Below are 18797 nucleotides of genomic sequence, written 5' to 3'. Positions count from 1 at the left end.
TTTTTACAGAATCTAAAATTTGGGCCAAATTTAAATTGACATTATTCCTGTAACATAAACATCAAACTTTTATTTGGTTGTCTGTTAATCTGATGTATCATCTTATTTTTAGGACACCTTTGCATCTTGCCTGTGCTAATGGACATTCAGATGTTGTTACTTACTTAGTGGACAACAAGTGCAAACTAAATCTGTGTGACAATGATAACAGATCCCCGTTGATGAAGGTATGCACAGTATTTAATGCAGTTATGTAAGATGTACTAATATTATTTTTCCACTTAACTACAAATTCTGTATTATGGAATGTATAAAGTTACGTTACTGTCAGTGGGTATGTAATATAGTATATAAACAAAATGTTAATGCAGTTTTTTATTTATTAATTTCATTAAGTTGTGGCAATTCTAATAAGATGGAATTTAACTTGCAGAATTTATTCTCTCTTTTTCTGTTATATTCACAGGCAGTACAATGCCAGCAGGAAAAATGTGCAACTATGCTGCTAGAACATGGTGCAGACCCTAATCTTGTGGATGTTAACAGCAGCACTGCCCTTCACCTGGCTGCCCAGACTGCTAATATATCTCTAGCAGTACTATTGCTTGAGTACAATGCCCATATTGAAGCACAGAATAAGGTAACTGCTTATTTTTAGAAAAAGAGAACAAGAAAAATTGTAGATTTCAACTTCTAGTTTAATGTGTGTTTTCTAAAAAAGAACAACGCTCATTTTTGTCTTAAAACAGTATTTTTAAATTTCCTTTTAAAATCTGTTTTAATCAGAATCTTGGTATATAAATCATCATCGGTAAAGCAGCACTTCTGGGGTGGGGGTGGCTAGCCAAATGTTCCCCCCAGGCCTCCTGCGGAGCCAGAACTTTGGGGACATGGCCTCAGCAGACTCTGTGATCCCTCCCAGGAGTACTGTGTGGCCTGGAGCCCCACACATAATTTTCCTGAGGCCGTTGAAGAGGCTGAAGTTGGTTCCTTATTCCTGGTTACATTTTCCAAGTTTCTTATTTGTGCTACCAGCTCCTTATGTGGCTCCCAGTTCTTTATTCCAAGGCCAAAATTACTTAGAAATATATCAATATAAGATTAAATTTTTAGAAATGTCGTCAAATTAATCAGATTCTGATAAATTAAATTCCTATTTACTTGTTTATTAATTAATCAAGGAGCTAGGATTTGAGTGGCTGTACATGATGAAATAAGTTTCAGGTCACCCCAAGTGATACATCTCTCTGACTGTCAGACAGTTCTGAAGGATTTGGGACATGCCACTTGCTGACCTGAAACTTTGTTCCTGTGCAATTTGCTGCTAAATTCATGCTTCCACCCTGCTTCCATATTGTACAGAGGACTTGAATAAGGAACTGGGTTTTGACAGACAGTATCTGACAAAATGCGTTTTGCTCGCCCCAAGTGAAGCATCTCTGTGATTGTCAGACAGTTTTTGAAGGATCTGTGACATGCCACTCCCTGACCTGAAGCTTTTATTCTTTTTTGCAATATGCTACTTAATATCCCATCCCTATCCCACTTCCATATTGTAAATGGTGCTTGAATAAGGAGCTGGATTTTAACTGGCTGTATGAGATAAAATAAGTCTCTGGTCACCCCAAATGATTTGTCTATAAGTGTTATACACTTCTGAAGTAATAGGGGCTGTCTATGGCAAAATAATGTATTGGGTCATCAAAATGACATGTTCCAGAGATTGTTACTTTGTTAGGAAGAGATAAGGATATGTCACTTTTAGAGGTGAACCTTTATTTCTGGTCTGACAAGTATATTATCCCAATTTTTATTTTGTGTTTTCTTTCTTAGTTAACATGTAATATGCATGTGAAAAACAACAAAAAGCAATATTCAATCAATTTGTTGCAAATCCAACTGTAATGTTTTCACAGAAATTATATGATAGTTACAAGTGAAAGTGCTGGTAGGAACTTAGGTTTATTGTGAGATAAATTAAAAATAGGAAAAATGGCTACATTTATTTAAATTTTTTTAATTTTAGAGTTGTTTTTTGATCTTTACACAACAAAACTAATATGAAAACCCTGCATGGGCACAGTTGGCTCCCAAATAATCGTGTTTATTAACTATATGCCTAGATTAATGCATACTACTGTCTTGAGTGGTTTCTAAAATATAGAAAACAGTGAATATCACTAGAATGCTCACAAACTACTTCAAGGAATACTACTTTATTGCTGAATACTACAATTAGTTGAACCAGCTAGTATCTTTAGTGTTGCTGTAAGACTCGGGCAGCAGCCATGTGACTTGGTACACTTCACTAGAATTTGGAGAACTCTACTTGTGGCTTGAATATCTCCACCCCTTCCCTTTTAATTCTAAAATTCTGTCATAGAAATGCCAGCCCTCAGGTTGAGCAAGTTTGTGGGAACATACAAAATTATTCTCAGTGTTGTATGTTGTTGCAAAATCTGTGATAACACCTTTCTTTAATGAACTTTACTGTTTACACAAATAATGTTGATGACTTCTGTTGAATTGATCAATATTTGAAACGTTTCAGAGTAACAGCCATGTTAGTCTGTATTCGCAAAAAGAAAAGGAGTACTTGTGGCACCTTAGAGACTAACCAATTTATTTGAGCATAAGCTTTCGTGAGCTACAGCTCACTTCATCATCCGATGAACTGTAGCTCACGAAAGCTTATGCTCAGATAAATTAGTTAGTCTCTAAGGTGCCACAAGTACTCCTTTTCTTTTTGTGAATATTTGAAACATTATTAATGCTATATGCAAGTTACCTTGTATAGTTCTACAGAGAGGGCAGATGAAGGTTTTTTTTCTGGACTAGGGGCATTTCATTTTTGTCTAAATAATCAGCGATTGGTATTTGAAAAGATGTAGGTCACTACTTTGAGATATCCTCCAAAATGCATCGTGTTTTCTTTCAGCTTACTTGCTATCATACTCAGAAATCTCTGAAGAAAGTAGGCAAGGGTTAAATTTTTACATCTTTCTTGTGATCAGACTTACCTGCAAGTGTAATTAGTAAGATGCATGTTTCACCATTAATGAAATGACATACTCAATTAATGTAATCAATTGCACTTGTTCACTTTAATTCTGAAATTGTGAAATAAGTAAATAATTTGCTATATATTGTAATACAATATTTTAATTGAGCAATTGTTGCTGCTGTTAGTGCTGATCAGTGGTGGCACCTGTACTTAAGCATTCCTAAGGATTTGTGTGATAAGACACTGATTTACACAGATGGGAAGTTTCTGCATGAATTTCTGCATAATTTGGTGCTCTCTGCTCTCCATAAGGAAGGTCTTATGGTCTGTAATCCTGACACAGCCAACTACTACACCAAACATCCACATGGAGTGGGAAACTCTGAAAAAAAATGTGTGCAGAAGGTTTAGTAACAGGGTTTGATAGATAGACATTTTTAGGTCAGAGGGGACCATTAGATCATCCAATCTGATCTCTTGTATATCTCCATAAAATTTTATTCAGTTGCTTTTGTATTCAGCACTGTACCAATTTGTTTGACTAAAATATATGTTCTAGAATGACATCCACTCTTGATTTGCAGATATCAAGAGACGGAGAATTCATTACTTCTATTGGTAGTTTGTTCCAATGGTTGATCATCCTCTCTATTAAAAATTTGTGCCTAATTTCTAATTTGAATTTGTCTAGCTTTAGCTTCTAGCCATTATTGCTTATTCTGCCTTTGTCTTTAGTACCCAGTTTTTTGTACACATGAAGGTCCTTACATATCATAATTAATTCATGTCTCAGTCTTGTTTTTGGTAAGCTGAACATATGGAGCTCTTTGACTGTCACTGTAAGGCATTTTCTCCAGCCCTTGAATCGTTTTTGAGGCTCTCTTCCGTGCCCTGTCCAGTATTTCAACATTCTTTTTAAAATGGGGACACAACTGAATGCAATATTCTAGTATCAATCTCCCCAATGCCATAAACTGCGGTAAAAATCACCTCCCTACTCCTTACTCAGTACTTCCATTTGTACGTACGAGGATGACATTAGCCCATTTTTCCACAGAATTGCATTGGGAGCTCATGTTCGGTTGTTTGTCTACATCATTAATGACTTGGATAATGAAGTGTAGAATACATTTATAACATTTGTGGATAACACCACCCTGGGAGGGATTGCAAGCTTTTGGTGACAGAGTTAGAATTCAAGATGACCTTGACAAACTGGAAAATTGGTCTGAAATCAACAAGATGAAATTCAGTGAAGACAAGTCAAAAGTACTACACTTAGGAAGTGTCATGGAGTCACCAGGTCAATGCTCTGGAACTACTCCATATGAAGCCAGTCAGGACTTTGGGGAGCATGCCTCCTCTCTCTGAGCATACTGTCTCCAGGGCAAGAAGTGCACACAGCTTCGACCTTCCTGGGTCTGACCTCGGAGCATTCAGCATCCCCTTCCACACCGTGCGCTTCCCACAGTGAGTCCATCCGAGTGGAGCTCCTGGGGAAGCCAGAGGGCCCTGCACCCCAACTCTGCAGTCAAATGTGACTCTCAGCCAGCCGGTAAAACAGAAGGTTTATTAGTCGACAGGAACACAGTGTAGGCCAGAACTTGTTAGCACAGAAATAAGTGACTTTCAGCCAAGTCCATCTTGAGGGGAAGGGAGTCCAGAGCCAGGGGTCTGGCCCTCCCCCTGCGCCCCACGCCAGCCGAGACTGACTCACTTCCAGTTGCCTGGCTCCTACCCTTCCCATTGCTCCTCCCCGGGCCAAGAGTCACCTGGTCGCATCCCCCTCCTGGGTCACAGGTTACGAAGGGGTAGCTATGCACCACCTAGACATTGGTGCAATATACAGGGAAACTGAGGTGCACACAGCATTCATGCAAAACAGTAAGACTCACATAGGCTCACATACAACATAATAAGGGAAACTTCCCACTTCATCACAGGAAGGAAAGATCAAATGGGGAATAACTGGGTAGGTGACAGTACTACAGAAAAGGATGTGCAGGTTAGAGCAGATCACAAATTGAATACGAGCCAATAGTATCATGCAGTGGCGAAAAAGGCAAACGTAATTCTGGGGTTCATTAACAGGCGTGTTGTAGGTCAGATATGGGAGGTAATTGTTCAGCTCTACTCGGCACTGGTGGGGCCTCTACTCAGCACTGGAGTGGTGTGGCCAGTTTTGGGCACCACACTTTTTTAAAAAGATGTGTAGAAATTGGAGAGAGTCCAGAGGAGAGGTACAAAAATGATAAAAAGTTTAAAAAACCTAATCTCTGAGATAAGGTTTAAAAGTTTAGTCCTTGAGAAAAGAAGACTGGGGAGGGACCTGACAAGTCTTCAGATATGTTAAGGACTGTAATAAAGAGTATGGTGATCAATTGTTCTCCATGTCCACTTATGGTAGGACAAGATATAATGGGTTTAATCTATGGCAGGGGAGATTCAGGTAAGATATTAAGGAAAACTTTCTAAATATAAGGATAGCTAAGCACTAGAATATGTTATCAAGGAAGGTTGTGGAATCCCTGTCATTGGAAGTTTGTAAGAGTGAGTTAGGCCTGGTCTACTGTAGGCGGTTATTTTGGAATTAGTTGAGTTAATTCGAAATAAAACTGATTCCGTCCACACGACCAAACCGGTTTTTTCTATTTAAAGGGCTCTTTAATCTGATTTATGTACTCCACCTCGGCAAGTGGAGTAGCGCTAAAATCGAGATCGCAGTTCCAGGTTACAGGTACTGTGGACGCAATTCGACGTTATTGGCCTTCAGGAGTTATCCCAGAATGCTCCGTTGTGTCCGCGCTGGACAACACTCTCAACTCTGATGCACTAGCCAGGTAGGCAGAAAAGCCCCAAGAACTTTTGAATTTCATTTTCTGTTTGGTCACCATCAGCACAGTCCACCATCAAAGGCGACCATGCAGAGTCCACTATCACAAGAGCCCACGCAGTCCCAGATTCGCAGACGAGCTCCAGCATGGTCCGAATGGGAGGTACTGGATCTCATCGCATGTTGAGGAGACGAATCTGTTATGGCAGAACTGCATTCCAAAAAAAGAAATGCAAATACGTACGCCAAAGTCTCCAGGGCCATGACGGAAAGAGGCTACTCCAGGGACACAGAGCAGTGTCGTACAAAAATCAAGGAGCTCAGGCAAGCGTACCAAAAAGCCAGGAAGGCGAATGGGCGCTCTGGGTCACAGCCCCATACATGCCGCTTCTACCGTGAGTTGCATGCAATTATGGGGAGTGACGCCACCACTACCCCACCACGAAGCTGGCATTTCCGAAATTTTTGACTTGGTTTCTGGACTTGTCCTTCCCTCCTCCTCCACCCCCCTAACCCAATACCCTCTCCCCCCCCCCCCCCCCCCCCACCGGCTACCTTCTGATTTCTCTGTGTGTTGTGCAACAAATAAAAAAGAATGGTTTTTAAACAATTGTGACTTTATTTCCTTTATATATATAATATATATATATATGGGGCGGGTAACTTCAAGAGAAACACACAACTGTTACACCGTACCCTGGCCAGTCATGAAACTGTCTTTCAAAGCTTCTCTGGTGCACAGCGCTCCCTGCTGCTCTCTTCTAATGGCCCTGTTGTCTGGCTGTGTGAAATTGGCCGCCAGACGAGTTGCCTCAACCTCCCACCCTGCCATAAACGTCTTCCCCCTTACTCTCACAGATATTGTGGAGCACACAACAAGCAGCAATTACAGTTGGAATATTGGTTGTGCTGAGATCTAACTGAATCAGTAAACTGTGCCAGTGTGCTTTCAAAAGTCCGAAAGCACATTCTACCACCATTCTACACTTGCTCAGCCTATAGTTGAACTGCTCCTTACTACTGTCCAGGATACCTGTGTACGGCTTCATGAGCCATGGCATTAAGGGGTAGGCTGGGTCACCGAGGATAACTATAGGCATTTCAACATCCCCAATAGTAATTTTCTGGTGTGGGAAGTAAGTCCCTTCCTGCAGCTGTTCAAACAGATCAGAGTTTCTGAAGATGTGAGTGTCATGCACCTTTCCCAGCCATCCCACGTTGATGTCGGTGAAACGTCCCTTGTGATCCACCAGTGCTTGCAGCACCATTAAAAAGTACCCTTTGCGGTTTACATACTGGCCGCCCTGCTGTTCCGGGGCCAAGATAGGGATATGTGTTCCGTCTATCGCCCCGCCGCAGTTAGGGAACCCCATTTCATTAAAGCCATCCACAATGGTCTGCACATTTCCCAAAGTCACTACCCTTGATAGCAGCTGGTCAATGATTGCGTTGGCTACTTGCAGCACAGCAACCCCCACAGTAGATTTGCCCACTCTAAACTGATTCCCGAATGACAGGTTGCTGTCGGGCGTTGCAAGCTTCCACAGGGCTATCGCCACTTGCTTCTCAGCTGTGAGGGCTGCTGTCATTTTGGTGTCTTTGCGCTTCAGGGCAGGGGACAGCAAGTCACAAAGTTCCATGGAAGTGACCCTACGCATATGAAAGTTTCGCAGCCACTGTGAATCATCCCATACCTGCAACACTATGCAGTCCCATCAGTCTGTGCTTGTTTCCCGGGCCCAAAATCAGCATTCCACGGCATGAACCTGGCCCAATGCCACCATGATCTCCCAGTCGCCACATGCCATGCTTCTAGGAACGTCTGCGTCCATGTCTTCATCAGTATAGTAATAGTGCTGTCATTACTTCCTCGCCCGGTTTTGCAGGTACTGCACATACTGCTGGATAATGTGCGAGGTATTTACAATGGTCAAAACTACAGCGGAGATCTGAGCGGGCTCCATGCTTGCCACACTATGGCACCTGCATGGGTAATCCTGGAAAAAGGGCGTGAAACGTAGGAGAGCAGAGTGGCAGCGGAAGAGGTGCTGTTCGGTTCATGATAGCTGAAAAAAGGCGGGAAGTGGTTGTCTTCTGTAGCTTTCACGGAGGCGGGAGCTCCGTGAGGTGAGCACGAAGGCGGGAACATGGAGAAGCTCGGTAACGCAGCAAGAGTGGGAGAGCTGAGTTGGGGGCGGAAGCTGTGCTGCTCAGTTCACGATGGCCTAGCAGAGTTGGCAGCGGAAGCGGTCAATGAAGAAGAGAAAGAGTAGATACTTATAGAGGTTACATAGAAAGACGAGAGGAAATGCGAGGTGGATTCATAGTACCAGGAGCATGCAGACCCTACTGCACCGTCTGCTGAAAGCAGTATGGCGTCTGCATGCCAAAAAGGCACGAAACAATTGTCTGCCATAACTTTCATGAGGAGAGGAGCGACTGATGACAGACACCCAGAAACACCCGTGAGAATGTTTTTTTCCCCATCATGCACTGGGAGCTTAACACAGAATTCCAATGGGCGGCGGGGACTGCAGGAACTGTGGGATAGCTACCCACAGTGCACCGCTCCGACATTCGATGCTAGCCTCGTTACTGTGGACTCACTCCGCTGAATTCACGTGCTTTAGTGGGGACACGCAAGGCTGAATGTATAAAATTGCTTCCAAAAATTCAAATAGAATAATTTCGAAATAATTTTGTACTGTAGACGTACCCTTAGAAAAGCACGTCAGGGATGGTTTAGATATACTTGGTCCTGCGCCGGGGACTGGACTAGATGATCTCTTAAGATCCCTTCAGGCTGTACATTTCTCTGATTCTGTGGTCACTAAACCCTTTTCAGAATCATTGCTTTCCGGGATTCAGTCCCCCATTCGGTAAGTTGTCTGAATTCTTTGTTTTTAGATGTATTAAAATGTATTTTGTTTGAATCCAGATTGCTTTGTAGGACTGCTTTGTCCTCATCACTATTTACCTCTCTGCCAATCTTTGTCATCCACAAATTTTATCAGCAGTGTCTTTATATTTACTTATCGTTGGTGAAAATGTTGAGTAGCATTGGGCGTAGTCTGTATCCTTGCAGAACCCCACTAAAAGCACCCATATTCATTGATGACTCTCCACTGACAACAACGATTTGAGACCTGTCAATTAACCATTTCTTAATCCATTTAATGTATGCTTAATTGGTATGTTATAGCTCTAATTCTTTAATCAGAATGTTGTGTGGAAATAAGTCGAAGTACATTATATTCTCTTCCATAGAGGTCCTTATACTGCACTCATCACCAGCATCTTCTAGTAGTGCATTAAGCAATGTGACTACACGTGAGACGTGTTTGGTGTCTCATCCTCCCCAGGGATAGCAGCAGAGTGTCTTGTTTTGGCAGTTTTTTAAGTTTTGTTTTTTATTAAACATACCTGTTGCTATGTGTTTATGTTAGAGAAGGCAAGATCAAAGAAATGAGCCTTGCAATTTTAGCAGAAAGTGGTGAGGTTTGTGATGGTTCTTAGTTCCTGGGGGAGTTCATTCGACAGTGTGGGACTAGCCCCACCGAGAGTTCTGTCTACTACACAGACAAGCTCTACCCTTATTGTAGAGAGTTCCATTGTGCTTGAGGATCAGAGTTATTGACCAATGTCTTTGTTTTGGAATGATGGAAATGTTTTAGATATCCTGGGTCTAGGCCACTGAGCTCCCTGAAAATAAGGTTGACACCTTAAACTTGATTTGAAATTCTATGGGAAGCCAGCGTAAAGAGTGGAAGAGAGCTGTGATGTCTTCATGATAGCCTTTGTTGCCGAGGAGGTGCACTCCAGCATTCTGTACTAGATGGAATTTTCAAAATGCTGAAGTCTTCGTGCCCCAGTATATCATGTTGCTATAGTCCAGCTGAGGAGTAACAAAAGTATGGATAACTGAGGCCAAAACATTGTCTGCTAGGATGGGATAGAGTCTCCTAGCCATGTGGAGAGCGCAGAAAGCATTACTCAAAGCTGCTGCTATGTGAGAGCTTAGCATCAGCGAGGAATCCAGGAGTATTCTTAAACTATGACTCTAATAGACGAACTGTGGATGTGCATCTTCAGCCAAAGGAGACTGAACTGTGGCTGCAAACCCTTTGTCTTGATCAATCACATTTATAATGTCATCATAGAATGAAATTTGACAAGACTTATTTTCCATAAAACATGTTGATTGGAATTCATTATATTCCTGTTCTTTAATTCCTTAGCAACTGAATCCCATATAAGCATTTCCATTTTTTTTTTTTGGTCTGGGATTGATGTCAGGCTTACTGGCTTATAGTTACCCAGGTCATACCGCTTGCACTGTCTGAATATTGGCACAGCGTTAGTACTCTTCCAGTCTTCTGGAATTTCCCTGGGACATAGATCTCCTGAGTCAACTCTTTTAGGACTCTTGGGTGCAAGTTGTTAGTGCCTGCTGATGGACTGGAAAGCAGTTCATTAGCCTCATGTGATACAAATACATCATCCTGCTTCTTTTCAAATATAGAACAGAAATATTTATTGAACACTTTCTGCCTCATTATTAACAATTTTACCATCTCCATCTAGTAGTATGCCTTTTGCTCCTGGAGGAGTTCTGCACCAAATAATTAAAAATTCTGTGCACAATGTTTTAAAATTCTGCATATTTTTCGTCAATTATTTTGGCAATTTATTTAAACTACAATACAATGGATGGAGAATGGGAGTGGGGAGCACTGAAGGAAGTCACCAACCCCCCTCTGTGTATTAGTAATGTAGCTAGTATTCACCCTTCATGTTGTTAGTCAACAAATATATGCAGCCATATGCTCAGTGTTAAATCATAGGCAACTGAAGAGAAAGTGAGGGCTGGGGACTCAAACTCACAATTTATACTGGCTACTGACCACCACCAAAAAGGTCAGTAGCAAACAGGTCATCAGTTTTTCAGTCCAAAAATTTATACTAGTTCTAATCACAAAAGCACCATAAGCATTTATAAGGCCATACTGTCCTTTACAATAACGCTCCTTTATACCACTCTGGCAATGTAAAGGAGCCTTAAAATTTTTACACCTGTTTTATACTCCTGGGGGAATTCACTAAGAACAATGGGAACAATTCACTGAGCAGACAGGCTGCTACATTCTGCTCTGCCTGAGGGAACAGAGACTGCCCCATGCCTACCTCTTTAGAAACACCTCAAAGCCCTGCCTCTCCACACCAAGAGTGCTGCAAAGCAAGCAAGAGGGACAGAGTGTCTCTCTCTTTCTAGCATGCATGACTTCCCAGCTCTCCTGCCCCCCAGCACCAGGGAACAGGGTAAAGAAGTAACACCATGCTAGGAAAGCTTTGCTGGTACACTATATTGGCAAAGGGCTGCTAGTGTGGACACACATTATGCCAGCAAAGTTGTGCTTCTTTTCCCTCCTCGAGCAAAATAAGCTGTATTGGCAAAAGCACAGTTCTGCTGGTATAACTGTGTCTACACTTGAAGCTTTTGCCTGCAAAGTTACTTCAGTCTGGGGTCACAGCACTAACTGATGTAGCTGTGCTGCTGAAAGTTTGCAGTATACACGTGGCCTAACAACTGAGACCTCTGCTTTTGTGGTCCTTCCACAGAGCCATATCCTTGGGGGCACATGGCCCCAGCAGCCCCCCTCCCCTTTCAGCAGCTAAAAGGTGCTGTCTTTACAACCTCAGGAACTTTGATGATATCAGCAGTTCCAGACTGTAATCTGCTTTATGAGGTTGGGAGATTGACTGTCTGGTGAGGCTGATGTTACAGTGGAGAGGGGAGGAATAGTGGAGAGGGTGTAATTTATGGACTGTCGTCAGTAGCCCTTTTTGCCATTCTGAATTGCAGAGTTATCAAAGTATATGCTGCATATTAATCAAAGAACCTTTTCCTCTGCTGGTATGTGATAGCTGCCAGGACCCATCCCTAACCCTGAACAGTAGTAGAGGGGATGGGAGAGCTCTTAAGCCTCAGTGCCGAAGGCAGTCCAGAGGAAATAGGGCTTTATGTACATTGCCTAAAGGAGTTGTGGGGATAGTTTGTTAGTTTCTTTTCATGAAAGGAAACAAGTATGTTTGGTATAGAGGCAGTTGCAGATCATTTTTCCATGTTCTAGCTAGACCAACAAATAGTATAAACATAATAAGCAAGTCCAGGTCACTTTTATGGGGATAGAAGTGGGAAATGTTAAGTGAGCGCCAGGTGTTATGATTTGGTAGAAAAAAATTTAAATGATCATTTTTTTTTAAATAAAATCAAAAACAAAAAAAGTTAAATTATATGGAACTATCAAACTGGGGCCTTGTTAATTTTTATACTGCTATACAGTAATAGTTATTTCTCCCCCCCCCCCCCCCCATTGTTCATTACTGGCTGTGTCTTGTTTTATCCTAGGTTGTAATTTTCAGAAGCATGGACTATGTCTACCATTGTGTTTATAAAACATCCAGTGTTGGGGCATTTGGGTACTATCATAATATAATAAAGGTGTTTTTAATATTTTTAGAGTTTTTATTAATATCCAGTAAAAAGAAACAAAATGAATATATACATCTTTCAGATGGTTCATGTTTAGAGTTCATTGGACTAACTGTCTGCTCTAATTTAAACTGTTGTAAATCTGGAGTAAATCCATTGAAATTGATGGAGTTATAGCTCTGTAATAGCAGTGTAAATAAGGAAACAAGCTGACTACTCTTCTGAATAAAAGAGGGCACCTATTAAATCTTGAAATTGCAAAATAAGAACTTAATCTTTCCTCAGTTTCTCTGTCTGTGGTGTCATTGAGGAAAATACAAGCTTCAGCAAGATACTGTAAACTGAATTTGGCATAAAAAATAAAATAAAATGTCTGAGCATGAGGTTATATGCAGCAACTTGCAAACCAATTATTCTATCATATCGTACTTGGTCAAAGTTAGCGATAGGTGATTGGAACTGGGACAGGGATGCTTGTCTCAAGAATTAAGTTATGTAAAGATTAGTGTCTTGCTATTCTGATGTCAGTACATTCTAAAGTAGTATAGAAATTTAGGATTTGTAGCTTCTGTGTTGTGTAAAGTTCCTCAGAATTCAACATTTTAAAATAGACTTTTTTCACTACTGTGAATACGATTTTAGCGATCAAATGTGTTACGTTACTACTGTGCAATGGTGTATGTGAAATTTAATTTTTGGTCTCTGTCAAGCTTTAAGTGGAAAGTATACATATCATAAAACCTGGCACTGTTATTTTGTTGGCAGTCTCACCACATATATGAATTAGATCAGCCTGGAAAGTGAACCTGCCTACTAGCTTTACCCTACTATCAAGGATGAGGAACTTTAGTGGATCAGTATGGGAATCTTGTGCCACTCTGGCCTGTGCTATGTGTGTTGTATAGATAAATATTGTTTTATTTCAGTGTACAGTGTTGTGTTAGCAGATTTTATGATTGCAACATTCTATTTTTTAAAAAATCCTTCAATTATTAGCAGTGGTGTTTTAGCTGTGTTGGTCCCAGGATATTAGAGACAAGGTGGGTGAGATAATATCTTTTATTGGATCAACTTCTGTTGGTGAAAGAGACAGGCTTTTGAGCTACACAGATCTCTTCTGAAGGTTGTCTGTTTCACCAGCCAAAGAGCTCTTTGTAGCTCAAAAGCTTGTTTCTTTCACAAAGAAAAGATTTTACCTCACCCACATTGTCTCTTTTTAGTTATTAATCATATTAAATTTAACTTTTATTTTAAATAGAAAGTAGGAGTGTGTGCATGTGCACAATATATCTACGGGAAAAATAATTTATCTTTATTCCATAGGAGGGGTATACACCGCTTACTATTGCTATAACTGAAAATCACCAAGAGATGGTAGAGTTTCTTCTTAGAAAAGGAGCTGATGTACATGCTAGAGACAAGTCTAAAAGGTAAAGTATAGGTCAAACTATTATTGACTAATCTACGAAATAAGCAGTAGCCCCAAATGGTGGATGCTACAAAAGTAATACAGAGGCAGGTCCTCTGGCGTAGCTGATCTTGACAAAGTGCAGATCAAAGAAAGATGTGTGTAAAAAGGTACGTTGAAGCCTGCAATCTGCATGAGGGAAGTGCTGTGTTGTAAGAAAGCCTATGCCATCTAAGCAAAATCTGGACTATTCTTGCTAGATGTCTACTTTTGAGAATAACCATGGTCGTGAATAACCATTACAAATACATTTTAAGATGTTTAATCCTCCAATTTTGTATTAATTAGCCCAGCGAGGTTTATTTTTAGCAGAAGGTGATTGCATGAATAAGGAATTCAGATTATACCAAATTCTGATCAGGGGATTAATTGACACTTATCTTAGATGCTTCCTTTTTCAAGCAAGTGGAAGAAACCCCAATTCTGGATGGTTAGGAGTTATTTTACTGCATAGTAAGGCCTAGGAGAGCAGGACTTCATTCTTGCAGCAACTTCCGTTCTTTAACAGCTTGCTGTTGTGTGCCCTTGATACATGTCGTGGTATCCTAATGAAGACTTAGTAGAAGGAAAGATCCTAGCACGTACAGCTCACAGGTGATCATCTTCCCAATATGGATTTAATTTGCTAGTGCAAAATCATGTATATTTTGCTGCTGGCAGGTCTCCCTAACATCAGACTTGTGATTGATTATATCTCACTTCAAGTGCAAAAGAGAGTAAATCCTCTCTGAGAAATTATATTTCTGTGGATTGGCTGCCTTTTTATTTGTGCCTGTGCAGTAATAAATACAGAAGGAGTCTGCAGTTTGCAGAATACATGCCATGTAAGAAGTGTATGTCTGTGTGATTAAAAAGAAGCGCGTCTTGGTTCCTTGTCAGAAAGTAGTCTACTTGGAAGCCATATTGAGTATGAGTGAAGAAAGATTTTTCCTTGGTGAAATTTCAGTTCCTATATCTGTTTCATTGCACATTCAAAAATGCTTTGGCTATAACACGTCCCCTTAATATTCTTACAATCTGCTTGATTACGGGTATGGGAGAGCGCTATAAATGTTGTTAATTAAACAGCTAAGTATGCAAACTCCTTTCATAGTGACTTCTGAAAACTGAACTACCGTTCTTATCTTGGGTTCATCATCTAATAAGTCCTCTTCCACTGACTTCTGCAGCCATTCTTTTTCTATAAAGAGACTTTTAGGAAAGAATTCCCACTGGTAATACCAGACTGGTGGGAGGCCTACTAGTGAGTTGAATTAGTGTTAGTACAGGTGAGAATTTTTTGAAAAATTCCCTAATTCAAACATACCTTCTATATTGTTAGTGTTATACTAACTTGTAAGAAGACTGAGTGCAGTAGTTTATTTTCTCTTCTGTTTTCACTTGAGTCTGAATTTTTTGGGTGTCTTGTTTGGATTTTGTTTAACTTGCGCTAGGAAGAAAGAGATTAATTATGTTTTGAGAACAATTAGGGATTAAAAAAATGAAGATGAAAGATCATATAAATTGATATGTTAAATGTCATCTTGTGGTTGTTTTAGAACACCTCTCATGATTGCTGCCTCTGGAGGAGAGCTTAGTTTAATAAAAGTTCTCCTTCAGTATGGTGCTGATGTTTCCCATAAAGATATAAATGGATGGACATCTGAGGACTATGCTCTTATTGGTGGATACTCTGGGTAAGTGTTTACACCTCTTTCAAAACTGTAAAGTCAGAACTACAGATTTGATGATGGAGTCCTTGGTAGCAACTCCATAGTTCAACGAAGTATTGAAATTTTAATTTCAAATTTGAAAAAGAATTCCTCTATTTCACACCTTAGAGATTGAGTTTAGTCTTCAAATTTGGCATGATAACTTGTCAAAAGACAGTTGAAAGTTCCATGTTGATCGAACATACAGTATTGATATGTATCTATTTAAAATTTTTCAGAGTCCCCCACAAAATTTTTTTTGTTAAATTGGCATTTAAGTTGCTAGACTGCATATTGTGCAATACAAAACCTAAAAAGCGAGGAAATGAGCAGTTAAATCATTCAGCATTATATCTGGATTTCATCTGTCAGTTCTCCTTCTCAACCTCAACAACTAACATAATTAACCTGTAGAACTCATTGCTACAGTAGATCATTGATGCCAAGAGCTTAGTAAGATTAAAAAAGATTAGACGTGAATGAGAACATGCATAGATTAGAAAAGATAAATATTTGAAAAGGTTGTATTGTTATGTTTCAGGACATAAGCCAACCAGTAGCTGATGAGTATTAGGAAGAAAATTTCCTTAAGGATGGCAATTCCATGGTTGTCTGCAAGAACTGGCCACTGTCCGAGACAGGGAACTGAAACACTGGTCTGATCTAGTATGAAATTCCTATTTTCCTAGAAAAGAATAAATATGTCCATAAAGTTTTAATCATCTACCCCTATCAGAGGCTCTTGCAGGCTTCCTAAGATCCCTGGGGTATCTGGCTGCTCCAGGTAGAATTTACTGCCGGTACTGACCTCAGTTCCCAGTGTTTTGTAGGGTTTCTTGCCATTTCAGAGTTAGGAATTCCTCAGGGCATTGAGACGATAATACTTAGGTTTTTTTTTAAATGAAAAAAAAGATTCGTTGACGTTTTAACAGGTTTACAAATCCCTGCTGTGTAGATATCAGAGACTAAATTATTACTCCATTTTAAGCCTCCTGATCATACATTTGTTACAAAATGTCAACAAAATGGGGTTAAATCTCATTTCAGATGAACAGAAGGACTAAACAGGGATTTCTGATTTTTCCTTTACTTTTGCACTGGCTATCGATACTTTTGCACAGAGAATAAGGATAAATAAATCTATCCTAAGAATTAAACTTGAGGAGCACATCAGAAAATAGCTTCATATGCAGATGATGTAATGTTATTTTATTTATCTAAACCACATAGTTCCCTAAAATTAGTTTCTGAAGCAATCCATGACTTTGCAAAAGCATCTGGATTTAAAGTAAATTATGCCAAATCTGAAATGCTAGCTAAAAATTTGCCAAATTCTGAAAAGTCATTCCTTTAGAAAACATTTTGGTACACATGAGCAACAAGTTATATAAGATACCTGGAAATTTAGATCTCAAACAGCCTAGAAGAGCTCCAAGATTTAAATGTCGAACCACTACTTTAGCAAATGAAAAAGATCTGGAGTGCTGGTGAAAGCATGCAATTTCTTTTTTTGGGAAGAAAAACCCAGTCAAAATGAACATTTTGCCAAGGATAGTGGCATCTGGTCAATTAAAAAACAAAAAAAAATTATAGCTAATTTATATTAGGGCTGTCAAGCGATTAAAAAAATTAAGCGCGCGATTAAACAATAATAAAATACCATTTATTTAAATATTTTTGGATGTTTTCTACATTTTCAAATTAATAGATTCATAGATATTAAGGTCAGAAGGGACCATTATGATCATCTAGTCTTACCTCCTGCACAATGCAGGCCACCAAATCTCACCCACCCACTCCTGCAATAAACCTCTCACCTATGTCTGAGCTATTGAAGTCCTCAAATCATGGTTTAAAGACTTCAAGGTGCAGAGAATCCTCCAGCAAGTGACCCGTGCCCCTTGCTACAGAGGAAGACGAAAAACCCCGAGGGCCTCTTCCAATCTGCCCTGGAGGAAAATTCCTTCCCGACCGCAAATATGGCAGTCAGCTGGACCCTGAGCATGTGGGCAAGATTCACCAGCCAGATACCCAGGAAAGAATTCTCTGTAGTAACTCAGATCCCATCCCATCACAGGCCATTGGGCCTATTTACCATGAATAGTTAAAGATCAATTAATTGCCAAAATCATGTTATCCCATCATACCATCTTCTCCATAAACTTAACGAGTTTAATCTTGAAGCCAGATAGGTCTTTTGCCCCCACTGCTTCCCTTGGAAGGCTGTTCTAGAACTTCACTCCTCTGATGGTTAGAAACCTTCGTCTAATTTCAAGTCTAAACTTCCCAATGGCCAGTTTATATCCATCTGTTCTTGTGTCCACATTGGTACTGAGCTTAAATAATTCCTCTCCCTCTCCGGTATTGATCCCTCTGATATATTTATAGAGAGCAATCATATCTCCCCTCAGCCTTCTTTTGGTTAGGCTAAACAAGCCAAGCGCTTTAAGTCTCCTTTCATAAGACAGGTTTTCCATTCCTCGGATCATCCTAGTAGCCCTTCTCTGTACCTGTTCCAGTTTGAATTCATCCTTCTTAAACATGGGAGACCAGAACTGCACACAGTATTCCAGATGAGGTCTCACCAGTGCCTTGTATAACGGTACTAACACCTCCTTATCTCTACTGGAAATACCTCGCCTGATGCATCCCAGGACCACATTAGCTTTTTTCATGGCCATATCACATTGGCAGCTCATAGTCGTCCTGTGGTCAATTATAACACAGAATACAAAGTGTAAAGTGCTCACTTTATATTTTTTATTACAAATAATTGCACTGTAAACCAAAACAAATAGTATTTTTCAATTCACCTAATACAAGTACTGAGTGCAATCTCTTTATAATAAAAGTTGAACTTACAAATGTAGAATTATGTACCAAAAAAACCCCTGCATTAAAAAATAAAACAATGTAAAACTTCAGAGCCAACAAGGTTGTGACGTTGCACTCCATATTCTTTATCAAAATATGCTTATGTTATGAATATGATATAACTGAGATGTACTTTATGCTAGATGGGTCTTGAAAGGTATCATCGGAAAGGTTATAATTTACTGAATGTGTTTATCCAATTTGCATGCCTGTATCATTTCTGTATCTGAAGTTAGGAATATTGACTATGTATCTGTATATCAACTATGCTACTTTGGGTGACACCCACTGCTAACACTTCAGGTACAGCAATGGAAAAGCCAGACAGGGCTGATGGCCCATCAGTGTGGACAGTGGACTGTGAAAAGGCTTGGCCTTCCTGTGGACGCTCCGTACTGCCACTGACTCATGGACGCTGTGACACTACAGAGTCA

General features: G+C 40.1%; 1 protein-coding gene across 4 annotated transcripts in view; it reads left to right on the top strand.

Annotated features, from left to right (window-relative positions):
- ANKRD26 (ankyrin repeat domain containing 26) overlaps positions 1-18797 on the top strand; it is a 196762-nt gene that overhangs the window by 5677 nt on the left and 172288 nt on the right. For all 4 annotated transcript variants that reach the window (XM_074942299.1, XM_074942302.1, XM_074942300.1 and 1 more), the window contains exons 2-5: positions 113-227; positions 467-640; positions 13654-13760; positions 15337-15474. In XM_074942299.1, the coding sequence (XP_074798400.1) occupies positions 113-227; positions 467-640; positions 13654-13760; positions 15337-15474 (534 nt within the window). The remainder of the gene's footprint in view (positions 1-112; positions 228-466; positions 641-13653; positions 13761-15336; positions 15475-18797) is intronic.

This window comes from Natator depressus, chromosome 1, assembly GCF_965152275.1.
Source record: "Natator depressus isolate rNatDep1 chromosome 1, rNatDep2.hap1, whole genome shotgun sequence".
NCBI classification, from domain to species: domain Eukaryota; kingdom Metazoa; phylum Chordata; order Testudines; family Cheloniidae; genus Natator; species Natator depressus.
Note: the sequence above shows the minus strand (reverse complement) of the source record. Positions and strands in the feature narration are given on the sequence as shown.